At 39.6% G+C, this 27,919-nt stretch overlaps 1 protein-coding gene across 1 annotated transcript in view; it reads right to left on the bottom strand.

Moving 5' to 3' along the window:
- Positions 1-27,919, bottom strand: part of CDC73 (cell division cycle 73) — a 102,205-nt gene that overhangs the window by 9,173 nt on the left and 65,113 nt on the right. Inside the window, exons 11-13 of the mRNA XM_071436004.1 lie at positions 10,038-10,095; positions 6,998-7,033; positions 6,506-6,593 (exon numbers count right to left, since the gene is read on the bottom strand). Of these exons, the coding sequence (XP_071292105.1) occupies positions 6,506-6,593; positions 6,998-7,033; positions 10,038-10,095 (182 nt within the window). The remainder of the gene's footprint in view (positions 1-6,505; positions 6,594-6,997; positions 7,034-10,037; positions 10,096-27,919) is intronic.

Genomic DNA, 27,919 nt, shown 5'->3' with positions numbered 1-27,919 from the left:
AACACCTGCTAATAACTAGGAATGGTGCATTAAAGCTCACTAGAACTGGAAATACAGAGAAAACATTACAGGTGTTAAATGAGCAGCTATAAATTAAATTATGCTTGTCTGTCTAGTACAGGTGAAACACCATCATTCTAAAGGAAATACAGACAAAAAAGCTGTACAGAACACTGAGAGAAAAATACACATTGGCCACCTAGAATATATTTTTAAGAAGTTAAGATAATAATTTCCCTAATAACTGAAGTAAGTAGCAAACAGTTAATATTTACATACCTTTTATCCATCACAACAGACTGACACATATAATTGCACACTACACAGAGGCATTCAGCTGAGTTCTGCACTGGAAAAAGCCACCCAATGTGACACCAGAATTTAAGTATTTCTCATCAATTTTCTAATTTAAAAACTCCAAAGTGAGGTGCACCCTCATCATTTGCACTCCTAATGGCCTGTCCTGCCAGGGTGTCACAGGCTTTGCTTTACCAGCAATAACTGATAGGAAACTCTGTAACCTAAAATGAGGATTTACTTTGTGGTCCTTCAGCTTTTAAAAAATTACTAATGAGTTTTGTTAGTAGAAAACTACTAATGAGTTTCTTCTTCTCATCACCCATTAGAACTAAAGGAATCTGGGCTGAAAAAAATGAAGATAAATTAAAAAAAAATTAGAGAAACAAGCCCTCAAACACCTTTTATCCAACTGGTGGTGTTTATAGGAAAAGCCAGAGTCACCCCAAATGCTGGGCAGCTTGAGAAGAATTTTGTTATTCGCCATCCCCTACATTGAACAAGAAGAAACTCTTAGAGAATATGTAAATAAAAACCAAACAGCCCTACACACATTACAGTGATAATCAAGCATTCATCTGAACAGGGATCTAAAAGGTCACATTTTAAATTTAATTTGAAAATGTGAAGAAGCAAACATATTTTAAATGGAAACAGGAAAGCAAAGCAGCCCGGCCACATGAGAGAAGAGGCAATATTGCTGTGCCACAGAGTAACAACTTCACCACTCTTGAGGCTTCTCACATTCACTGCTTCAAATGTTTCCCTGTTTAAGAATTCATTTTAACACCAGTTTTTTGGCAGTTTGTGCCCATTTCAGCTAGAACTGTGTTACAGCCATTGAGGCACCATTCACTTGTGCCTCAGTTATGTCTCTTCTAGACAATGGCTCCAGTTTTATTTCCTGGGAAAAAATCTGAATTTTTGAGTGCAATTCTCTAGGCCACAACACAAAGATATCTTGTTAAGGACCAACTATCAATGAGCAGATTCAAATGGCACAGCAGAGAAGACAAGTGCCACAAAGCAAGCATTGAAACAAGCACTTACATCCAGATAAACAAAGAGTACAGGAATAAAGGGCAGCTTACAGAAAGTTTATGGAATCTGTGCCTGCATTTCCGGGAATCATCGACTCAGTAAGCACAGCAAAAGTCATGTGCTCAACAACTGAGAATCAATAGAAATTACTGGATGATTATAAAGATATTTATGGCCTAGGTCATCACTACCCATAAGCATAAGAAAACTGACTATTAAATACCAAAAATCCCATCTTCTCTTGGAGATTATTTATAATATTACTACATGCTGCTATAGCCAGTGGCTTAACAACACATTTGTACTTGACAGCTTTTTAAACATCAGAAATAGGTTCTGAAACCTGAGTGTGCAGGAGCTTACAGTTTCTTGCTGCTTCTCCAGATTACTATTCCCTATCAAAAAAAAAATCCATATCTACTTAGAATGCACTTTTATGCCCCTAGTAGAGGTAGGAAATTATTAGCCCTCACTGTTAATTGCCAGAATCACTATCCACATGAAAAATGGTGCACTCTCACTTTGTAAAGGCAGCAGGTCCCTTCCCTACAGGGACAGGCAAGCAAGTGAACACCATCAGGTGTGGGAGGTAACTGGTAGGACACCACACACTGAACTGCCTGAGCTACTCCTGCCCTGGCTCTAAACTCACACCCACTGGCAGTAGTGCCTTTAAAATACTTTCACTGAGGTCAGATCAGCACTTTCTGGCCCCCAGCTCAAGCACACTGAAAAATGCATGAAAGGAGAATAAGGCAACTTACCAGCAACTGAGATCATGGCAATACACATTTGACTGTGTTCAGAACTGAAGGCTTATTTCTACCACCCTCTCAGTACTTCTGTTAAACTACAGTATCCAAAGCTTTAGACACCTATTTTTGCAAGAGAACAAAGCTTTTTTTACAGTGCATCATGCCTGAATCTATCCCAGATACTTCACTTGGTATCAAAGCTGGATAAACCTCCAGTGAGTTGCCTGGCCACATATGGTTAAATGTAGCACAAGCAAGAGCATCATCATAATAAAAATACATCATCACCATTTAGTCATTCTCATCTGCCTGATGGAATTTCTGCTACACTTTGGCTCCATGTAAAGCAGAAGCCTTGTCTCTGAAAAGCCTGACTCCAGGTATTCTCAATACTGAGTCACAATTTCACATAGTAACTGTGATACCCAGTGTTACATTCAGATAGTGAGTAAGAATAGAATGTATTATATAAAATATTTTAAAGAAGTGCCACAACATACAGAATATATTGCAGTTCTGATTTTAAATTTAATTTAATCTTTTTACTATTTTAGAAACTATTTATGTTGTACTTGGCTCCTTAGAAAAGTAACCTTTCAAAAAAACTTAGCAAGAATATTTGCATATTATTTAGCAGGTGAATTGTATGTATTACAATCACGTACAGAAATGTCTCCCTTCAAAATCTAAGTTGCAACAAATATATTGAGTACAAAAATTAGATATCTTAAACTAGCGCTATGCTTTGGGTTTGTCATATGTACTTCCTTCTGCACATGATAGTTTTCCTGCTTTCCATACTCTCTACCTTAAAAGAGAGCCTAAAATAAGTGATAAAGTAAGATGCTAAACATCATACAAATGTCAGCCAATTTGGTATGAAAAACTAATATACTACAGAGCTATAAATAGGCTTAGTAAAAATCTTGGTATAATTAATAAATTTCTCTCAGTTCTTGGCAATTCAATTTAAGTCCTACCACAGAACTGGATGAAGAATCTCCTGTTCATTTTACAACCACCAACCTAAAATATCTGGCAATTATACTACAAATAATTTTTCTCATATGCAAAGTATGTATTGCAGTCCAGTTCCTTAAAAAAAAAATTCAGGATTGTAGACAAAAAGTATCCTAAAAGACAGATTCCCAGCAATGATTTTAAGTTTTGATCTCTGGTTTTGATCTTTAATTTCAGTTGATTTTCCCCCTTATTTTGTTTCAAGAAACATTTAAATGGAGAGAATCACAGAAGTTGATTTCTGAAACCCAAATTCTCATTCTTTATGATCACACACTTCACAGGCTGTGTTTCCTCATGGATATCCATATCCCAGCCACCACAGGGGCATCATCCTCCCAGGCTTCTGCTACATTTCTTCACAGTCCTTACCCTTCCAGCTCCAAAAATCTCTCCTCCTTCTGCTGTATCACCAATCCCCTCTGATGGCAAATACAAGCAGGCTGACTATCTCTAGAAATACAAGAAATGCAAATCTACCTGCATCTTCCTCAGCAGGGGTAAGGGAGGGAAGATTCATTTAGGTGTGTCCTTTCTACCTGGACAATATTTCTTTATCCCAAAACTTGTGGCAATGAAAGGAGTCTCTGAAATCTCTGCCCTTCTGTCAAATTTAGCTGCAAGTGGGGAATGCATTAAAGAAGGTGTTGACTTGGAGGCAGAAATTAGCTATGTCTTCTTTCCTTGGAAAACCATCACATATCTATCAATCACACTCCACATCAAGGCTAGTTCTACACTCTGCATACCTTAACAGTAAAAACAAACCCTGAAGCCATTCCTGAACAAAGTGCTTCCATAAATCTAAATGCAAACAAATACAAGCCAGGTGGCATATTTTCCAGAAGAGTGCTAGACCTGTCATGGCTAAATTAATATTTTACTCCTCTGAATCCTGATATTGCACTTCTGATTCATTAACATATCTTGCTTCTCCCCTTTCTGTTTCACACAGGCTAACTATGCAGTGTCATCCTCTGAACCCTTCCTTTCAGTTGTTCTGGATCATGTTCCTGCACTCGAAATGCAAGCATCCTCCTGGGACAGGCCTTGGCAAGTTGACTGCTGAAAACTCTGACTCCTGGCACAGATGCACTTAGACATGACAGACCGATTGTCCTGGGTTTGCCTTAATTGAATTTTTGGTGAGGAGGGAAAAGGGTCAGCCAGAGAAGTGACTTTCCCCATGACAGACATCACAGCTTCCTTCGCAGCTGACAGAAACAACAGCTAGCTGGCTCTGAAACTGATACGCTGCTAAGCCAATTAGAGAAGCTGGACATGCCTCTAGAAATCATATTGAAGAATAAAAAGCCCTACAGAAAGCTCTTTCTTACTTCCTGCTTTCTAGAGAAGAGAGAAGTCGTCGTGTCCCCCCTCCCCTTCCGCGCCCCCGAGGTTTCTGCAGCGAAGAACAAAGGAAAGGTGAAAGAACGAAGGAAGGGCCAAAGCCCAGAGCAATGAAGGAGAAGAGATGCTCCAGTTTAGGAGCTGAAAACCTTTTGCAAGCCAAGGTGAGAATATAATGCACCAGACTATTTCCCTGTAACTCATTAAGCAGAGGGGGAGATGCAGCATTCATCTGCAGCTCAGAAGTGAACTGGAGCATACAGATATTGAAAGAAGCTTGTGATCTGACTTGAACAGAAAGAGAGAAAGAACCTTTGCTTCAAGAGACAGAAGAGAACCTTTGCTTCTATACTAGAACAGCTCATCCTTAAAAAATTGCACCCCATAAGCCAGTGACCCACGGAGGCAGTTGTGAGAAGACTGACAAAACGTGGGAGGGAGTTCAGGATTGCAGATTTCCGGGCGGGCTGCTGCTCGTGAAAATTAAAACCACAAGAAACTGTTTCCTGTGGCAGGGCAGGAGAGACTCCTCTCCCTAAGTGAACTGAAGAAAGATTTCTTTTTAGAAGTGCTAAACTGACTCCAAATCCCATGTTTTGGTTTTTTTACATTGTAGGTGGGAAATAGAAAGAGGCTGGGGGGAGGAAAGGTGATCTAAAGGTTTATTTTAGTCCTTATCATTCTCTTTTTAATTCTGTTAATAAAGTTTTCTTTACTTCCTTTAAAGTTTTGAGCCTGTTTTGCCCCTAAAGCATTTTCTCCTAATCCTCATCTCAACCCCTTGAGCTTTAGTTTACCTGGTTATTTTCCCCTCCTCTGCTCCAATTACAGCAGAGGAAGCTGAGTAGATGATTTTCATGAGTGCACTGGCATTTGGCCAGCAGGTGCTTCATTCCTTTCTGGGTACACCTGTGCCACAAAGTCACAAATTATACAGCTGGAAAAGCCAGGGCTTTTTTTTTTTTAAAGCTAGGGCTACTTTTTTTCCTAAACATGAAAAACCCACATAAACAAACACCCTCTGTCAAACTGATTGGATCAGTGCTGTGACAGCTTGCACATTGAACATAATGTTAAAAGCCAGCCTTCCCTCAAAGTATTGCAGAAGAGACACTGAGCCCAGTACACTCACTGGACCTTTGATGCCTGTGGCACTAAGACAGAACTGGAACTGTGGATCAGAAAGTACCTGGTCTCTCAGAGCACACTTTAAACAATTCTAGGGCAGCTCCAGCAGAAGCTGTGCCACCGCCACAGCCTGGTTTGGATGAAAAGCAGTGTCACAGTATCATTAAAGATGAGTGCTGGAGGTGATAGAAAGATGAGCCCTCCATTTTTTGGATATACCACTGCAGACAACCTACAACAGTGCATTTCTCTGTGAAAAAGACTGTTTCCAAAAAATTACCTGATATTTACTGATAGGCAAGTCTAAAACCATGATCTGTTGGACAAGCAGAAAGATTTGTTCACCATAACGAATTAAATCTTGGAATCAGATGTGTGATGTGATAAACAAGTTTTAGTAACCCACTGAAATTTCCCTGGATGCATTTGCATCAATACTTAATGACAATATGTGACCTTCAGAAAAAATTTCTTGTTTGCACAACCAGCTGGGATGCTTGGCTGATACAGCCCATCTGGTCATCTTCTCCTTTACAATAACTCAGGTCCTTTCCCAAAACCTTTCCCAAGCTCCAGGAGCTCCCTTGGTCAGCTTCTCTCAGCATTCTTCCATAGGAAGGGCTCACTTGCATGTGGCTGCACAGATGTTACATCAAAGAAAAGCACTGCACACATTCCAACTGCAAAAGTTTCCTAAATCTGCCCACAGGTCAGAACTGAACCAAAACTGAAATAGGTTTTTGCTTTTTTTCCTACTAGTCAAGAGGAATTAATTTCTTTTATACTCTGGTCTGTAAAACTAGCTTGTCACAAGAGAGTAAATGAACCCTCTTGCTTAATCACTAATTAGGTGTTAGTATAACTTTCTATCTGAAAACAAATTGTTATACAGTATGCTCTAATCAGCTACTTACTTCAGATCTTGCAGAAGGTCCTTTGCATTAAGCATTGTTATTAAAGAGGTGGTGGCTGCTGGAATAATGATTATGGGAGTTCGAGATCCTGTAGAGATAATAAAGTTAGACTTTGCCTGGAGGGGGTTTTTTGTTGTGTTCTGGTTGTTGTTTCCTCCCCTCCCCCTTTTTTTTCATTAAAGGAACTGTGCACAACAAAGCTCTTGCTTAAAAGGTCCCAGTCATGGAAAAATAGTAAAGGAAAATAGTAGTAAAGCTTTTCTAAAGTCAAGGTTTTCATTCACCAAGAAAGCAGATCCCTGTATCATGAGTCTCTCAACATGTGTGGGACCCATATTTAGCACAATAGAATGCTATTATGCTATACAGAACACATGCTATATATTCCACTGCTTGCTTATATTGTTGCTTGTAGTGTCAGGAAAAAAAAAAGGAAAAGTGGGCACAATTCACACAAAAATGAAAAGGATCATTTAACTAAAATTGACTCACCTTTTTTCTGGTTTGGAGGGGGTCTTGCTTGAGAAACTGAGAAAAAAAATACAGCAGAATGACTAGGACATCAATCCAAATGTCATTGCAAGGCATCTGTTTAATTGCAGGAGTGAGTAGGGAAGAGTCACGCTACAGTCTTTAGATCATTTTTACAGATGCAAGACACTAAGATGAAGAAGGGATTTATAATTTGGGTATGAGTATTCAGAAAACAAACAGCTTTTGACCATCTGAAGCAGGTATTAGGAGAGTTCAATCAATCTCTCCCAGTTTTACTGAAGCTACTCATCCCCCTCCACAAAAGGCAAGGACACGACACCATGAACAAAAATTCCCAGCAATCTTAAAAAAAGCTGCTTGTAGCTCTTCAGTTCAGTAGTGCTGAACCAGCAGGAAAACCTTCACAAGAAACTGATCTCTACACCTCCCTTTTTCATTAGTAGTTATTATTGCACATGACATCCATGTGATTTAACCACCCCAAACACATAGAGAACTCTCAACAATCAAAACCTGAATTTCAGGCTTTCTCGGGTTAATTTTGGATTACAGCTGGAGTTACATGAGGTCTTCAGGAGCCAGACACAGTCAAGCTTGACACTCAAGGGGAAAACCACCCAATCAACCAAAAAAAGAAAAAGAGAAAAAGAAAAAAAACAATCCACCCACAACCAGAATTACCCTCAACCACCAAAGAAATCCACCAAACCACTGCTGGACTAGTAGAAACCAAAGAACTACCCCCACCTCTCCAGCAAAATGTTTCCCCTTCATTCTTCCAAGTTGTAACCACCTCAATACAGGAGACACTGCATTCCAAGACTGGAAAAGCCTCTTTGTTTCTTCACTTTGGTGCTATTCCCTGGTTACCAGGTGCCCTGCCTAGTTTCCCCAGATGAACATTTTATAGTTCAGTTTTCAGGAGCCCTAACTTCATGAGAGAAGTGTAGCACTTGATAATCATCATCGTCATCCATGTTTATCCTAATTCAGAAAATGGTGAGTAGCAGAGATTGACGCAGACTAACTCAGCTCTCAACTGCTACTATGCATGACAAATTTCATTAATTGACTTCCAATTGCTTAGCACCAACTTGCTCATGTTTATTTATGACCAACTGTTTCAGAAACTTCCTAGAACAGTATAAATATTCACAGCACATACTTGCCATTATTGAAATATTGAGACCATATCCTTAATTATCTTTTCCTGACACTGTCAAATGCACAGATATAATTGGCAACACTATATTGAACTACATGAACTTTACCTACCCAGTGATTTTTAATTTTTTTTCTTTAATTTAGGTATCTCCTTAAAGTAAAAATATTCTTGAAATTATGGGCAGAGCCAGCTGTCTTAAGGAGAAAAACATCAAAACAGAAAGAAGGGGGAGGGAGAATAAGCATCTGTAAGAAATTAAATAGCTGTACAAAGACAGGTAAGGAGAAAAGTTGGTAATGCAAAATGGCACCGAGAAATATCATTTAAGAGTGCATCTCAAGCATTTTCCTCAAATCACTACTGTACAACAGTTTAGCCTAATTTAATTAATGCTTCCCATGTGCAAAGCAGCATCCTCCTGGAAATAGCAGGTTTAGTTGTTTGACTGCTAAGAATAGAACAGAATTCTTAAAATATCCAAATATCATAACGCAAAAATATCCTAGGACAGGCAGAAAGAGAAACCTCTTCTGACTCCACCTGTCTTCTCTATTCTCTCTCCAATTTCCAATGCAGATGCAAGATAATGGATGGGGCTGGCCTCAGAGCAGGGCACTATCAGTGTCACCTCTATCATGTACAAAGCCCACGCTGCTGGCAGGAAATGCCCAGGAAGTCACAGCCAGCAGCAGGGACTGTGACAACTCAGTCACATTTCCTTTCTTGCCCCTTCTACCCTTTTCATACTGCTGTCTGTCAACTCCATCTGCATTAGGATGCTTAACGGGGCTAGTGAGTTAAGTATGACAGGCAGCATGACCTTTCCAGTTCCAAAATAACCAAACAGAAGAATCTGTGCACAACAGCATTTAGGCATGCTGAGAACATTCAATATTAGAATGGATTTTGGAGGAAGAAGCAGCTTTACAATATTAAGTCTTAGCATTAAATCCTGCAAACAAATCTCAAGGAATTAGCAAGGCACACACTGCAAGCATTTAGAGTCTCAACCAGGATATACAGTATTCCAGCAGTACTTCTAGAAAAAGTATATTCATTTTAACTGGTAGCTTTGTTTCTAAGCCACCCAGAATGTCCCCAGGACCTTCATAACATCATCTTGTCCTGAAACAGCACATTTCACTTGAGACCTTCTTCCACCAAATTATTAAACTCTCAAAGTATGCAAACCAGGGGCAAATCTGGACATCAGCTTGCAAACACTGTCCCTCTCATGTACTGGTGCTACATGCTTCTAAAAACTCATCCTAAGGGTTTCTTATTTAAACAAAGTACATTTATCACCCCATCACTGCATCAAAACTCGAGATTCCATCTGACAGATAAACGGACTTGGCAGCCAAAATTTACTGAATGGGAATTAAAAACCCAGTTGAGGATTTTGGCCCTGTTACAAATATGTGCTTAACAAGTGTGAAGAAGTAATGATAACACATTCAGAGAACTACTTATTTCTGACATATTAATCCTAGAAGTAATAATACATCTCTTTTTGAGATTAGGTATTCTGTTTGTTTATCCTTGGAGTATTAACCAGCTCTTGATAGATATTTGAATGGGAATTTTGTGAAATTTTAACTGCTGACATACCAAGCCCACAGCCAAGGGAAGTTCTTGACTTTTTAATTTCAGCAGTGCATCCCTTTCAATGGGCTAACTGGGCACCAAGAGAATGACCCCAAGTCCCATGGTATAACATAAAACAAAAGGCTATGGGGTTTTTCCAATTTATGCACAGTTAAAGGCAAAAAAATAAATGACCTGTACTTCATTGTTGAGCTAACTAAAGAGAACTCCTTAGAAACTCATGCACATGAGGGACAGAAGCCCATGGGCCAGTGGCCACCTTACCTGGTCGTGGCACAGGCTGTGCTGCTGGAGTTTGGGTTTTTCGGGCAGATGCACCTTCCTTTGGAAAGACAGAAAAGCAACATGATCAGCTGAGCTTTTTGTCAGGTACATGAGTTTTCAAATAATCACAGAGGTACTGAAAGTATCATGATAATCAGATTAATGAGTGTCCACTAAAGACATGGAAGAAAATAGAGAAAATATTCCAAACTCTTTATAGAGCCTGTTTTAGCTTTAGGGAAGACAGACAACCTCAAACTTTTACAGTCTTACATTTTAACCACCCATAAACTTTTTTAAATTTAACTTTAAAATGTTTAATATTTCAATTTTAACTTTAAAAAGTTTAATAAACTTTTACATTCAGAGAAACCTTTCCTATTTACAGTATTGTTTCATTTTACCTACTACCACCTTCACCAAGGGTTAGTAATGTAAAGATAAGCAACTGGCTGTAGAAATTTCCAAATAAGATCTCCTTATGCTTTGGATGGAAAACCAGGACCAAGAAATTGCAATGCATTCCTGACTTGAGGAGTTTTAGTGCCCAGAAATAGCACTCTCATGATAATTAGTTCTGCTCATGCCTCATCCAATTACCTTAATGTAACACACAAAAGACCTGCACTACTGTTTATTCTTGTTAACTCCCCAGAGTCAACACAGCACCAAAGAAAACAGTGAGGTCACATGTCTGCTTCCAGAGCAACACAATTCCTGCAAGAACAAATTCTGCTCTCAGTTTCTGCTGTGAAACCTCACTGAACATAACACATAGCACCAACAGGCTGAAAAGCTGCAGCACATTCCAGCCACTTCCATCTATTTGCAGAGCTGACAGGAAAAAACCTTCTTAACAGGAAACCACGGATTTTAGCTGAAAATTACTTAAAACATTATGTGAGGTATCCTACAAGCATGAGACACTGAGAAAGGTCAGAGATCCCACTCAGAGAAAAACCTGCTGGAAAGGACTCTGATAGGCATTATCAGATCTATCTCCATGCATAAATAACAGTGTGTTTTGTAATGCAAAATAAAGGAAAGCTCATGAGAGGGCTCACTGCATGATTTAAATAATACTTAGAGGAGCTGCTTTTAAGTTTCCATCATGAAAGTTAAAACTCTATCTCATGATCTCTGAAGTACAAATAGAAGCTCCCACAGAAGCCCATAGAAAACACAAATTTACTCAAAGCCTCTCTTCCCCAGCCTTAGTGAAGCCACCCATGATTAGTTACAATAAGCTGGAGCTGACATTTGGTGCAGGGAGCAGCTTTTGTAACTTTTACAGGCAGCAACCTCCCATTAATCTTTAGTAGAAGGATTTAACCCTGCACGTAATGGGTCTATCCCAAATTCTGCTGTTCTCTTTTCTGATTATTGAAATACCAACATTTATGTAGGGCAGTTGAGTCAGTACCTGTTATTTTAAGACTTACTTTTATAGCAGCAGAGGAAAGGTATTTTTGCCAATGTCCTTTTACAATAATTCCTCAGAAAATTATAAAACTGAAAATACTACCACACTCTAGAGGAAGAGCAGCAAGAAAGGCTGACTACCTTTGAGACAAGCCCTAAAACTGAGGAACAGCATCTTTCTTTTTACTTCCACTTTCCAAGAGAGCAAAAAATAAAACTTTTTGCACCTCTTTCTGTAGAAAGATACCATGTTCTGTGTCAAAAGAATGATTCTGTGCTGCACTAGTCACTCATTTCGAAGAAACCAAGAATTCCCCCATAACACTTCCTCAAATTCACAGTACTTGATGAAATGTAAAGAAAATTATCAAGCTAAAGAAACATCAGCTCCTGCAATGCCAAGTTTCAAGTTTCTAAATCCAGTTTAGATGCATAATCATTACTGTGTGCTGTCCCACACCTTCATTCCTCCTTCCACCCCTACGGCATCAGCAGTGCAGCTTTGCTGCCTCCTCTGCCACTCTCCCAGTGCCTCCCATGGCTCAAACACAGCCTGCAGAGAAGGAGGGACCCAGGAGCTGCTGCAGAAAAACTGGTGAAGAATTATAACCAAATAAGAACCAAAGCCAAACCAGTGGCTTGAGCCTAATGAAATATCTGGCCAATTATCTTTTGGGGGGTTCTTCACAGTCTCTTCTGAACTGCCTGCCCTGCAGTCATTTATGGGAAACTTAGTGCAGGAGCCTAAAACAAAACAGGAAGGCTTTGAGAACATGGCAACTGAAAGAAACAAAATACACCCCACTCCCCCACACCAAATGAAAAACAGAGTCCAGAAAATAACCACATAAAAATATCTGATTGATAGTAGGAAATAAATTCATTTAAATTAGTAAATACCACTTCCATGCCTATGATCATTCTGTTTGCAGGACCAAACTCTGCAAATCAGTAAATTATGGAGGTACAGCTTTTAGTTGTATAACTTGGTACCTTAGACTATGATAATCTCAGGAATGAACCTCCCTCAGCTCACAGCTCCTGATATTGAGGTGTCCTCAAAGCTCAGCTGTCACCTGACTGAAGGTGCACCATCAATCCTCTGGAGGTGATTTACACCCCTTCTCTTTTTACAATTTTCAGTGATCTAACCACTACCTCCTGTTCTGTAAGAGCTGCAGTCAATGCAGCAAAAGAAACTCTGATCAATATTTCACCCCCATATTTCTCAGAAGATTGTAAGGAGAAATGTATACTACTAAGGTGAGGAAAAGAACAGAAGTACAGAGCTGTGATGGTTGACAAGACCTGCAAGTGGAGAGGAAAACATGGTGTCAGTAAGGAAGTCATTATCAGGATAATTTTGTTAGTATTTTCCTTTGTGCTGCTAAGTTTGGATTTAAAATTACTGCTTTTCAAAAGCATTCAGATAGAGATGTAAGCTTTTCCTATGACAACACACTGATTTAAGACAAGCTCTGCTCTCAAGGAGGTGTAACCACAGAGAACTCCATTCCAGGATTTCTCCCAGAGAAAAAAAAGAGCATTCATCAGACAGAGTAACCTCTGAAGCTGCTTCATCCAACTACACAAAGGGGGTGCTGCTGGTGATTTGTGGTCTCCCAGCTACTCACAGGCAACTCCTGGTTTGCACACTCTCACTCCCTGTAAAGGCAGAGTTATTTCTCACTGAGCACACACAAAGCATTTCAAATCTTCTCATGTGAACTTTTTAATCTAAAAGTTACTTTTAAGTAACCAGCACGCTGCAAATTTGAACTCCAGTTAAGGGAGCTTTTGTTCATGCAGCTGTACTCAAAGCATCACAAGCAGCAGAAATCACTGTTTAGCTATTTAAAGAACATTCATTTCCTCAAAATTTCTGAATACTTAGACAGTTTTGCTCGAAAATGACATACCTAATTCTCATGCATAAGCTGTTTGACACTGCTAAGGAGTGTATTATGAATATTCATAAGTTGAAACTAATTTAGTAACAAAACCATGTAATTTGAAAAATACAAATCTTCTTTAAGACAACCACTTAACGTTGTTTTTTAATCAAAAACATATTACTTGGTTTACTTCTGCTAATTTACCATAGAAGGTTATATATAGAGAGTTTACTTATGATTTACATTTTAACCATTCAGAAGCAACACCCTGACACAGAATGTCATCAGCTCCAGATTTTCCTGAGCCTCACTGCCTCGTTTCCCTACAGGGCTGGATCTGCTTCTCTGTGGGACTCATTTTAGTGCTTATGTTCCCTGTCATTTCAGACATTTAAAATATCTCTGACTAACAATGGTTTTGTGTTTAGTGGATTCCTTTGGCTATTTAGCATTGTTGTACCTAAACACCTAAAAAATACTGGGTTCACAAAGCAATGGATGAGTGGGCAACAGCTCAGTACCTGTGCTTAGCACAGCCATGGTTGGGTTTAAGTTTCCTAAGAGTGGCTGTTGGGGGTTTGTTTGTTTGTTTTCTTTTAGACACCTTTTAAAACCTCTTGGTTTTAAACCTCTTTTTTGACTTTTCTAAAAATAACAATTTTTAAAAACAGCTACTATGTGTATTAGCCAAAATTACCCATTACCAATATTTACCTGACAGATTTATCAGGACCCAAATGTTATTTTCCTATATTTTAGAAAAAAGTCTGTATTTTAGATACTTAGTGGTTTTCTTAGGTCTAAATGAGCATTAACATCCATGGTGAGGTTACCTTCATTTCCCAACTGGAATGAAAAACTGCCTGAACAATTACTCCTGCTATGTTTTAGAAAATAAACCCCCCTGTTTAAAACTAAATTATTACAGATATCTTATGGCAGCTTTGCAGGTCCAAATGGTGGAAGGAAAAACTATTTCATTGCATATTCCCTTTCCCAACTGGTTTCTGTGTAGAGATCATAAGAGCCTGTAGTATTTTGACCTTTAAAAAAACATTAGGCGCAAAGGATAGAGTTTACAATTTGATGCCATCTTGTGGCTTTAATTTGGTAAATTTAATTACTATCTTGTTCCTTAATAATATTTAAATTAGTCCCAGAATTTCACCAAAAAATCTGAAAACTATTGGGTAGCCTGCATGCTCCTGCCCAGAAGCAGCAGAAGCCAAAAGTAACAGTGCAAGAAGTGTTAGCAAGTGCTTACATGTCAAACACAGAGCAGCTTCCAGCCATGACAGAGTTCAGCCAAAGACAGCTCTGTTTGTGAACAGGAACACAGCAAAACCCAGATTAAAAGAGAAAGAAAAGAAGTGCCTGTGGATGGCAAGCTTGTACAATTATTTTTAAGAACAGCCTTCAATGTATCTATTCAATTTGAGGTACAAGAGACTGTAAAAACCCACTTTAATTACCAACAACTCTATTATCATTTCCTGACTTAAAGTATTGAAGCTTTGAAAATTTTAGCAAAGCCAGCCTAAAGAACTATGAAAAAACCCAAAACAACTGCATAGTTAAAAGGAACACAAGTTTACTATAAATTAAATATTGCATATATCAATGTATGAACAAACAGCTAAAACAAAGGGCTGACTTCAAAGCAGGTATCTAAAAATTGGTCCAGATGCCCTACTTGAAGCCTGATAGAAACATCTATTTCATATAAATTGGATTCTGAAAACACAGAGCTTTGTTCAAAAAATTTAAAGCCCATAGAAGCCTTGGAAAAAAATCCAAGCTTTTCAAAGAGTCAAAAATAATCCAACTCAGTGGCTCTGCCTCTGCAGCCTTCCCAGTAATTCTCTGATTTATGTTTGCATCAAGAAAATTCTAGTAATATTTTAACTAGTGTTTCACATCATCATTTCATTTATACATCAAACTGGTATCATTTATTTTCATATTTCTATGCACACACAAATCTGCATGCAGTCCCAAAAGACATACTTAAATAATAAATTGCAAGCTTTTAACTGCCTTCCTAATTTTAAACTTTACAGTAAAAAATAGAATTTATTGTGCAAATACTTCTAATATTATAGTTGCTTTCACTTCCATTGTTTGCAATATTAATGAAAAGGTCATTGCTACTGTTTCTAGTGTTTCAACTTTCTTATTTTCTGGAAGGGAGAGTGGGAGCTTAAGCAGAATTAAAGATATTTTTACAGAACAAATTTTAACAGAAGGATAGTTTAGCAGTATTTATCAAAGGACTCCTATACCAACTACCTAAAGAAAATAACAGCATAAATTCACTTTTTCATACCTGGGCAACCAAAAATCTCATGTGACAAGACAAAGAGGATTGATAAAAAATATATAGAACTTGTTTATTTCAAAATACAAAACTCATCATAGAATCATTAAATTTGGAAAAGACCTTCAAGCTCATTGAGTCCAACCTTTAGGGTATTATATTAAAATGTATTTTACTGAAGGTCATGTCTTATCCAGCATAAAAGGCTTCCAATCCTGAAATTCAGTTTCATGCCACAAAACTCAATGTCAATCTTGCAAAGGTAATAGAAGTCTCATTATAGTTTTCCAAATATTGCAGTCCATATACCAAATTTGACAAAAGAGGGAAATCAGAATGAGCACAGCACTACAGGGATGGAGGAGGGAGGAAAGGAGAACCAGGGGAGGGTGGCACAAATAAAACTCTGCTGGTTTGGGACTACCCAAACATTAACACCTGTTGTACCACACCATGCAAATTCAACTTTCAGTTACAAATCTGGTCCTTTATTAATCCATTACAGAACTAAAACTGAGAAGAATATTCAAATTTGGAAACTCTGACATTGTTAAACATGATAAACAGAACTGATGGGTCTTTGCAGGTTAGACCTGAGTGTCACGGAATTTAAAAAAATCACTGCAATTTCTTGTTCATTACCAGGTCAAGAGAAATTAGCTTTAAATATGACTGAATTAACTGGACTGGTTACTGATAACTTAGGAAATACTCTGGTTCTGCAAAGAAAACAAACCAAATCACAACTGAATCTAAAAGAAAATTGTAGTGACTGGAGAGCATCTAGGGACAAAAGCAAATTAAAAAGCTGCAGTAATAACAATAATGGAAATCACTGGGAAGCTTTTGAAAAGAATTAATCAAAGCCACAACTACTGAGATGCTTTAAAACCATTACCCCCAAAGTTAAGCTATCCAACCCCTCTGAAGAGTCCTCTCAGGAGTGTGCTAGAGCTCCATCCTTGCACAGAATATCTGTAAAATTAAGAACTTGGTCTTGAATTTACATCAGCCACATAAATTCAAACTGTTGCTATAGAAATAGAAATTTTTGAGCAGAAGAGAGATGTTGGTAGCGAAGATTAAACATGTAAACACTTCCATTTTCCTGGGGATAAGCTGTTTTCATCAAAACCAAGAACTCTTAATCCTGAGAACTCCAAAGGACTTGTTTGTTTGAAAAATAAAGGCTTGTCTACACCTTCCTATGTTCATTTTAATGATTTATTTCCATGAACTGAGTGAAAAGACAAAGGCAGTTATCACTCAAACAGTATTTTTGCTTAGACTTTCTTCCCTTTGGGTTAGTTATCTAAGCCAGCCTCACAGTTATTGCTTGGCAGCCAGAGAGGGTTTTGAGAAGCACAGTTTGAGTATTAAGGGATTGTTTCATCCTTCTCTAAAGCCAGGTATAAAGTTTCTACCCTACAGGTTTTCTGCATGCCACAATCAGCCCAGGATACATCAGTTCAACAGAACTGGAATTTGCATTTAATTGTGAATTTACTGCAATTGGCTCCTGTTTGAGTCTCTAACTCAGACCTTGACATAATCAGAACTATCTAGTTTCACTACTGCCTCCAAGGACAGGCAGTGGTCACCCACAGGAAGTGGTTTTGATCAGAAATAGCACAGAATGTGGGGTTCAAGCAATCCATTTGCCCAACAGCACAACTGGCATGCAAACTCCAAACACATAGAGAAGCACTATTGTTTTTGTGTTCAGATTCAGCTTTGGAAATGGGATTCAAGGGAACAGTCACATTTAGATTACAGAAAATGCTGCTCAGTACAGAGCAGCAGGAAGACCCCACTTCCACCTGCAGCCAGGGAGCAAGCAATACATAAACAGAGGCCTAAGTGACCTCAGAAAGGCTCCTTTGCAACTTCTGGAAAGACTCATTAAATGCTTTGTGTGAGAAGAATATTTTTAAAAGCTCTGCAGGTGCCTAAATGAATACAGATGGACCCTTGACTTCTGTATCAAAATTTATCCAAAAAAGAAAAAAAAACCCAAAATGAATCAAGACCCAAGTAACTGATTAACTTTGTGGGATGCTGTCAAATACCTCAATGCAACAGAAACTGCTGAGGCTTTTTTCAGCCTTCCCCTGCTCATACTGACTCCCATTGCTACAACACAGGGGATGCTGCATTAGAATTCTAATACATGGGCAGCTATTGAAAGACCTTGGGTTATTTCATGATTGCTTGTTCAACAAATTATCCAGCATCAGTTGTTCCCAGCTGTACTTCATCCTGATGTGATCTCCTTTCTATTCACTAAAATGTAGTTTCAATATTATTCTTCTGTACCTCACCAGCTTTAGCAACCCCAGCACTATGCTTATATATTACATTATGTTGCAAGAAAACACAATTATCATGGGTGGTCATGGGCAGAGAGATGAAAGCAATTTCCCAAGTAATGGCCCAGCAAAACTTAAAATATCTGGGGAAAAATCCTGAAACTGAATTCCTGGAGGAGCCAATGTGCAAAGCTGAACTGTAGAGCAATGAATTCCAAGTTGTTTGTGCTGCCTAGAAAAAACACTGCTGAGTTCAAAGATGTGTTTTTCAGGATCAAAAGCTTTAGCTGCAGCTATAACAAATTGTAACAAACAAGCCAAGAGATGGGGGCTTGAGTGATGACAGCGATGGATGTGAGCATTCAGGGGACTGTAACCACTTGGATATGGAAAAGGCTATTTTGAACTGCCACAGGCCAGGAAAAGGGCAAAAAAATGTCCAAAACGCAGAGTCCCTTGTACTCCAGGCTCCCTTGACGAACAACAGCTCGTCTGCTATGCAAATTCAGCTGAAAAGGTGAAGATACTTGTTTTAAATGCCCAAAAGGTGATGATTCTGAGATCTGCTGTAACTGTAATAAGTTTCTGGTAAGACTAAACCACAACTCAAATCATTGTATTGTGCTATCTCAGATTTTCTTCTCAACTCTTGTATTTTTTTACTTTGTGACTTTTACACAAGCACACCCCAAGAGATTCTTGTGGGATGCCCACTGCTTCAATGGCTACAGCAAAGTGACAGAACAGTAAGTATAGGTGAAAAATGAAAAAATAAGTCTATTACAGCAATTATCTATGTCATTTGCAAATAGAGAAGTGAAACCCCAGCAGGACATTGGTTAAAGCCCTTGGATCAACAAACTGCCTTGTTCAGACACAGCAGATTCACGGTCTTGGCTGCTGGTGATAAAACTATTGACAAGATACTGAGACACAAGAGAGATCTGTACAACATGAGACAAGCAAGTTACAAACAGAGTGGTAATTCTCTGAAAAACTTCTGAGTTTTAGTCCAGCACAAAAGTGTTAAGATTTCTGGACTTGCACATGCTACAGTTACCCACACCCTGTAATTCCCCCAGACAGAGAAAACTGGATATTTTAATCTGCTTACAGGATAACCAGAATTCTGTCTCTGAACATTTGTCCTGCCCCAGCTGTCTCAGTTCACAAGTTCAGTTTTAGTTGTCATACGGGGGAAAAAAAGTTAAAATTAACCAAAGGAACACCACAATTCACCACTATCCTGCTCTTACTCTACAGATTTTATTGCTTTAACTCATTAAAAAAAAAAATAACCAGACTGAAAGGAAGAAAATATGTTGTCTACCATGAAGACAGAGAGTGAACCAAGTGAGGATGCAAGCAGAATTTTTTTTGGAGGACAGGGGTGAAAGGACAATGGGCAAACAGACTTTTTGTTCTCCAACACTACAGCTAAGCACCCCGATCATAGTGGCAGCAAAAGGTACTGCTTCTCCTTGGCAAGAACACAATTTAGTCATTTCCCCTTTCCTCAGATGCTGAACTTGCATTTACAGCTTGTACAACTGGAACAGCCCCTGTGAAATGTTTGTCAGTCACTGCACATACACACAGCATATGCAGGGTTAAAATGCAGGGGGAACAGCGACAAAGGCTTCAAGCAAAACTCTCCGTGCCAAACCCACCTCCACCTGGGGGTGCCACTTCTCCCATGCTGCCAGCCCAGACTGTGCTCCCCATCTCCTTTCCCCATGGGCAGCCCCAGAACAGTCACAGAATCACAGAATGACTGGGTTGGAAGAGACCTTAAAGATCATCGAGTCCAAGCCATGCCCCAACACCTCAACTAAACCCTGGCACCCAGTGCCACATCCAGGCTTTTTTAAACACATCCAGGCATGGTGACTCCACCACCTCCCCAGGCAGCCATTGCAGAACTTTATCACCCTTTCTGTAAAAAACTTCTTCCTAATACCCAACCTATATTTCCCTTGGCACAGCTTGTGACTGTGTCCTCTGGTTCTGTCAGTGCTGCCTGGAGAAAGAGACCAACCCCACCTGACTACAGGCACCTTTCAGGGAGCTGTAGAGAGTGATAAGGTCACCCCTGAGTCTCCTTTTCTCCAGGCTGAACACCCCCAGCTCCCTCAGTCGTTCCTCACAGGGTTTGTGTTCCAAACCCCTCACCAGCCTTGTTGCCCTCCTGAGCATCTCCACGCCCTTCCCAAACTGAGGGCCCAGAGCAGTCCTGGTTAGCAGGCTGATAATGTGTTCAGAGGAGCTGAGCAATGCTCAGATTTGACCACAAGAAGCTGGAAAATCTGCCCCCAAACAGGAAGTTATGGGTCATATAGCAAATGAACTTTTATTTCACTAAAAATACTAAATCAGAGAAAGCAGCTGTTATGAACAGAACACTTTACATTTCCAATGGCCAGGCTTGCTATTAGGTGCCCCATGAAAAAGCCTTATTTTGGGAACTCCTATACTACATAGACTACACTACACATTATGACCACAGCTGACATTTGATTGCAATGTTTCTTTCTGCCCCATGACTTTACACATTTGCATCAAATAAAACAAAAGGTGTCAACACAACCTATCTATTGTTGGATTTAAAGGTTTATATTCCAATTTCAACAATATAAACACACGCTTGGAGTAATTTTCCCACATTTTAAGACAGGGCACAGAAGCAATCTGGGATTCAAACACAAACTTCAAACCTACAAAGTTCCTAAGCAGTGTATGAATAGTACCTCAATCTTAATACTACACTTTAGGAGTTACTTACCTGCAGCTTCCCATAGGTAAGCTTAGATATTTAACACAATAAAACGTCACTGAAAAAATAACTTGTGCTCTTCAGTGTCCTCAAATGGCTTCTCCCACCTGGAGTCAACATCATTAACCTATTTTTTCTCAGTACAATATTCTGAAGTCAGCATTTCCAAAATTTGCAGTAATAGCATTTCTCTCACACCAGTCACAGCAGCTCTGACAAAAACTGCCTGCTAGAGTACCTTCTCTTTGGCTGCAGGATGCCCAAGTTTCATATGCAGCATCATCATCAAATACCCCCCATAAAAATGCAAAGGGTTTGGTGCTGTTATGTGCCATTTATCACCCTGTCCTGCAGTTCTCTCTGCCTCCAGCTTTCCCTGGGAGATCCATTCCAACACATACTTTTCATTGTGGAACTCTCATTCCAGAAGTCTGTTTTAATTAAAATATTCTTTTATTTACAATTAGGAAGGAGCACTCAAATTAGACCAAAACATGTATTTTCCCCCTTCTTGAAGAAATTTCCACTGAATGCAACTGGGTAACTACAAAAGGCCTGGAGTTTCCCTCCCTGGGTACAGATGTAAGCAGATGAAAACATTAAAGTATTTTGCAGGTATCACTACTACAGAGCACAAAATCACATTACTGTACGTGTCAGCAGAAAGCCAGGCAGCCACCTGAACCCAAAATTCTGTTTCTTCAATTAAGCCTTTATACTTATCCTATAGATTCCAAAATTAAAGAAAACAAAACCCAACCTAGTAATCCCCCAAACACAACAACAAATTAAAGCCTTCTGGTTTGTACCCAGAGAACAAACAGACGACATATATTAAAGTTTCAGTTGTCTCCATTTCAGCATGTCCTAAAAGCCTGGCTCTTTGCCAAAAGCAATACAGCCTATGGACATGGCTGATTTCCTTCAAAAAGAAATCACACAGGGGGACCAAACAACACAATCACAATATTAATCATCACCTAACAAAGCCACCTGGGACAGAGAAGCATCTCAGCCACACATCACAGATTCATATACTGAGGACAAACAATAGAATAATACATGCTGTATTTACATCACAGCAACAAAGCTTCCTATTTGTGTGCTTCTTGAGAAATGGAGATGTTTCAAGAAGTGCCTTCAAGGTTTTCAGTGCCAGCATGGCTTCAGCAGGATCTGTGTACTATTGCTGGAATACCATGCACCAAAGAGATTGTGCAAAAGGCTGCTGGTATTGTAACCTGAAGAAACACATCATTCATGCTACCCTGCTGGAGCATACAAAAGCTGATGATGTTACCTGGTCATATCAAAAACTAACTGTAGTGGCAATAAATCATGCATTAAGTTAAAATACAGGAAGGCTTCTGGCTGTATCACAAAAGAGGTATTTTTCCATTTGGCCTTCTGCCTCTACTTTCAGCTTCCTTTGGCATTATATCTAAATTCCCCATTATTCTTCTTTCTTTAGTATAGAAGATTAAATTAAGCCCTTCTCAAAGCACTAAGATGACAGCACTCAACTTTAATTTTTTCATTTTTAACACAATCCATACACTAGATAGACTATCTCCAAGCTTCTAGCATTGCATTAGGAGAACTGGTTTATCACAGACTGTTTTCAGCTGTATTTTGGTAGTGCATAAATGCATCCTCTTAAATAAAGGTCAGCTGACACAATCTCACATAGTGTGGGGCCAGCCTATTCAAAGATGAGGATAAGGGCCCTACAAAACCAACAGATTTTAGGATCTTCCTGTTACACTGTAAATTATATACAGGCTTCATCCATTGCTGCAAAAAAATAACCCCTGACAAATTAGCAGACTCCAAAATGCATCACAAAACAGGTTCTGAAAGTTTTCAAATGGTTGTGCCCTCTCACTCTCTACACACACACACAGATTCATCTTTAAGAACCTCCCCCTGTGAACAGGCACTGGAGATGACAGACTGCCAGTCAGCACTTTCACAGGTGAGGTTCACTACAACCATTATTTCTGCTCCTCACATGTTAGCAATCATCAATCATCCATGATGATCCTGGGGATTTCACACTTTATCTGAAGGAAATCTGCCATGAGCAGCAAGACCTCCTCAGCTCTCCTTCAGCCCTCACATCTGTCCTGCTACTCCAAATAGCTGTTTCACCTTTGAAAAGTCTAATGTCAGTCATAAAAAAATAAAGAAGTTCTTTTTTTTTTTTCCTACAGCAATGTGTTGCAAAGTAAAATCCCCTCAGTCCAGAAAACTGAACACTAAAGTGGCAGGAAATAAAAATGAGTAAACCACTAAGAGGAGACAATGTTTTGGAGTACAGTTAGGCTTTCAATGCCAAGATTTCAATGAGAGAAAAAAAAACCAACACAAAGTGTAACAAGATTCCTCTGTTATGACACCCTGGAACTTTCTGTACGTGCTTAGGATGGCTTTACCAGTCACAAACAGATTCAATTTCATAGAGACTCATCCAATAACTTCCTTGCCTTAGTCAGGTCGTGCTCTATTTTACAAGAAAAACACCAAAACAAACCAGCAGCATCACCTTCTGAGCAAGGGCAGCAGAGTAATTTTACATGTAGCTCAACAGGCTGATAATTTGTACACAGACCAGAGACCTCACACTTTTCTATTTATTCCTGTGCTTCTAAAAATACATTTTGAAAATGTAAGAAAAAACAACTAATCCAGACTAAATGCCAGACTACATATTACTTCCTTATTTTGCAGGTTCTGCATTGGCATATTCTTGGGGGAATGAATGTGTGCCTTTTCTGGAGGAAGAGCAAAAATCCTTATCTCCTCCAACAGACATTTCTGTCACTGACTAGTGCTTAGTTGGAAGAAACATCTGAAGGCACTACCACTCTGAAAGCTGTTCTAAGAAAAACCCCGAGTTACTATCAGCCTCAGATCCCAATCAGTGGGATCAGGTATTTCCAGGCTGCACATTTTCCACTGGAGATGATGGAGATGCCTCAGGTTTCACACTTTCCTTGGCTCAGGGCAGCTGCTCAGAACCACTGCTCGCTTCCTTCCCAGGCCACAGCCCTGGCACCCAGCACACACTGCTGCAGGCATCTCCCAGTGCCTCAGTAATAAAGCCGCTCATTTGGCGTTATTATAATGCAGAGCAATAGGGCTCAGGAGCTCAGTCCCTGGGTAGGGACTGGGTGCCCGAAGCTGGCTCACTCATGCCAAGGCCTCAGGGCTACCATCTAGCAAGCATGGTGATTATCAGCTCTAGAGTGATTGCAAGCTCTCAGGATTTCAGCTCTGCTTGCTTGGTAGTGGTGCCCTGGGCTGGAGGCTGCAGCAGACGGAGAGAGAGGAGAAGGCGCAGGCTGTTCCACGGAGATGGCTTTGTTTGGGGAGGTCTGTGAAGGGTCTCTGCTCTTCTTCTTTCTCCCCTAATGGGGCACAGTATGCTTCTTTTATAGGGTTGGAAAGGATCCAAGCTTGACCACTGGGTAAGGGGTTAACATGACATTGCCTTATAGGGTTACAGAGGTAGGGTAAGGGGCGGAGGACAGGAAAACAGGAATTTTCTTTTGCTGTTTCAGCATTCCTATTGTTCATATCCTCCATGGTGCTTTTCCTAAATCTATGGGGTTTACTACACCTCAGCCCTGCTCTGAGAACAGCAGGAAACCCTGCACAGAGCCATCAGCCACAGGCAGCCAGGGCTGCTGCATCTATTGCCCCATGGTGGACACTGCCCAAGGCTCAGGAGATGGCATGCATCGTCCTGGGCATACACACAGCCAGTTCTACTCTGGCTCTGGTCCCAGCCAACCTGCCAGGGAGAGGAGAACAGGGATTCCAGAGAGCTGCTCTACCCTCTCCTACTGCACCCAGCATTTCCCACTTCACTGACAGATCTCCCTGCTCACTCCCTTCCTCCCATGCACCTCAGAGAAGTGACATTGAATTACATGGAATTAACAAGCTCGTGTCATTAGGCAAACACAGGATACAAATACAGATTGTGGCACATCGTAAGGAAAAATAGAAAAAGCAAAAACAAAGAAAATGGCAAATGTAAATTTTTCACAGTAGGGAAACCTTTTCCTTATGAAGTGACCTAGATTCTCAAACAAAGGGATTCCCTTTCTGTACTGTATCCAGGCCTTATTAAATAAAGAAGGAAATTTTATTCTATTTATTACTTTGCTTGTTACCTAGAAATACAATAGAAGGGCTTTTGATATTTGGCAAAATAAGGAACACCAAGACAAAACCTAACATGGAGATCCAAAGGTGTGAGGGAAAAAAAGAAAAGAAAAGGAAAAAAAAAACAGAAAAAAAGTGGGTCAGATTTGGTCTCATTCACAATCCAATCTTTTGATATGCAATGTAAACCATAATACTTGCACATTGATAAAACAAGCATACATTAACCAAAACTTACAGAAAAAGCATTTGTAGAAGTCTGAATGTTTGATTACACAAATCCTCAAGAGGAGAAGACTTCAAAGAATGTACAATATGCATCATCCAAGGTCATGAGATTTTGTGGGGTTTGTAAGAGGATGACAGGTTTCTGTATGTTTTTGAGAAGTGGGGTGGGTTTTTTCAGATGCCAAATGCTCTCTATGAATTTACTTTAGCAAGACAGATGAGCAACAGAACTCTTTGCAGATGCTGATTATGAATTGCAAGATTATATACCTAATAGAAGAATATCATCTTGAATTTTAGGCCAAATTTTATGAATCCAGCATTATTATATTAAATACAACCAGTATTTTTTCTTTTACAAACACACCTCCCTACAGAATGCATTGATTATTCTTAATATTGTGTCTTGAGGTGGACAAGATGCAAGAGAGCTGTCTCTGATTTCTTCTTCTCTTAGAAAAAGAAGAAATGGCTTCTGTTAGAAGCCACTAAATTACAGAAAACAAAGCACCTGGAATTTCAGTTTGAAATATAGCTTAAGATAGCAGAAAATAATAAAAATTCTCTAGTTCTCAATCAATATTCTCTGTCAATTTACATTATACAAACCAGACCCTGAGGATTTCCTCTAAATCAAGTATTTGAGGACTGGGAGTCGTGGTTACTGACTCTACATTAATAATTTATGTGAAAAAAAAATCCTCAGGCTCATGAAATTAATCTAGAGTCTTACACAGATTACAGAAGCAATGATGAACACAGTTATTCAGACAAAATCCATTTTTTCCACAGCAGAGTTTCCTTTTCCTTGGAATCCACTCAAGGAATGGTATCATTTAAGTTTAATGTGAATTTTAGAAGTGGAAAGTGGGCAGCTTAATCTCCACTGACTGGGAACTACAGCAAATTGAGGGAAACATGAAGGTGGAACAACACTCAGTAAAATGGGGAGTAGCTGGGACACATCCCCAGCTGGCCAGGCTGAAGGAGCTCAGTCAGATCTGGGTGATGTGCAAAGTGTTTGGAGAAATTTCAGTCTCTCAACATGTCAGAAAAAGAGCAGTAGGGAATTTCTCTTAAAGGGGGAATTATTCTCCATTTTATGATCCAGGTTTTCTGTTGGCTATGAACAAATATTGGTGAAATTTATTACATGAATAGGACCTCTTGAGTCCCTGGAGAAAGGATTTTTTTCCCACAGATTTTATTGGTTCTCCCAGCTTAAGCATCTCTGCTTGAAGGAAAGGATTCAGGCATTTAAGGCACTTGCTAAATCTCTGTTATTTCTGCTGTAAACCTTTCATGTCCCCCAGAATTAGCTGTAAATGAGGGTATCTCCAGGATGGAGCTGTAGGAATTAACATACTAAAGCTACTGAGCAAATGTGACAGATGGAAAGAGTCAGTACAGGTCTCAACCCCAAGTCACAGGAAATTCTGACAGCTCTCAAAGTCCAGTTCTCCAATTTCACATTATTTAACATTCACTAAACAAATGCCTCACCAATTTCAGCACTAAAAATTGTGGAGGCAAACAAAATGTCTCCATATTCCTTTACAAACCATATACATTGGAAAAAAAAAAAAACTCAGTGAGAGGATGAACAGTTGGAGTTGCTAATCTCTTAATTGGTCCCACACAAAAGAAAAAAAACAAACCTAGGTAGCTCCTCCAGCATGGAAGAGTGCTGTGCAGGAGAGGATGGCTGCATCCTTTGCTCAGCCTGATGAGCCAAGACTCTCTAAGTTATTGGGGGAGAAGTGTGGGATGCCTCAAGAGCCTGAAAATAGCCTGAGGGAAAAGGGGCAGAAAAGGCCTGGACAGGGGGCAGCAACTGGAACAAGACATTTTCCTTCCTCAGCCTATTATCTCCAACAGGATGCCATCTTCCTTCATTCCATCCTCCATGCTTTGAAATTAGATATTTAGTACCAGTTCTTCCATGAGAGTCCCACTTTCTGTAAGAAGTGGAGGTTTTATTTCTAATTCTCATGCTGGGGTGGGTGTTAGGGGTACCTTGATCATACAGTGCAGGCAGGAGGATGAAACAACCCATGAGGTAAAGGGAAAAACAGCAGCCCATTTCCCACTGTAAGCTGCCTGTGAATTTTGGTACTTCAGCTGCTTGGCCTCCTCTCCCCTGCTGTGCTGAATCAAAGCTTCATAAAATCCCTGCCCTCCTCAGAATGCAAAAGAAACACTTGTGACAGGCAGAAAATATTACTGCTGGCACTGGCTTGTCAGTTCATCAGGGGAGAAGCACACAACCAAAAATCCTGCACAATACAAATGAAATTATGTTGTCCAACCTCTGGAAGAATAAAATCTGCATTTAGCACTTGAGATCAGCAATAATTGCATGCAACGCCTGGGGGAAGATACCAAAAATCAGAGCACAGAAGAAAGAAAAGATATGATAAAGCAAACAACACAATATTGAGGAAAGAAACACATCTGGAAAGTGGTCCATATACATTTGCATAAACACACAAAACCAGAACTGAAACAAAGCAGAAGCAAACTTTATATTTTGTACTTTGGCTTTTTGAGTGAATTTTGAATCACTCCGTACCTGTGATCCTCTAAGGAAGCTGTGATAGGAGAACAGAATGAATTCTAGCTGGACACCTAGAACATCAGTTTACTTAATAAAAAAATGCAAGCTTTAAAATTATAGAACATCTCCCTGAAATGTTTCCCAGGAAACACCCTTCTGACTTGAAAATATCACTTGGACTTTCCCCCTCTCACAACTTTCTGAAGTT

Source organism: Agelaius tricolor, unplaced genomic scaffold, assembly GCF_023055355.1.
Source record: "Agelaius tricolor isolate 1412-34295 unplaced genomic scaffold, bAgeTri1.0.p SCAF_11, whole genome shotgun sequence".
NCBI lineage: Eukaryota > Metazoa > Chordata > Aves > Passeriformes > Icteridae > Agelaius > Agelaius tricolor.
This window is presented reverse-complemented; position numbering and strand designations above follow the sequence as displayed.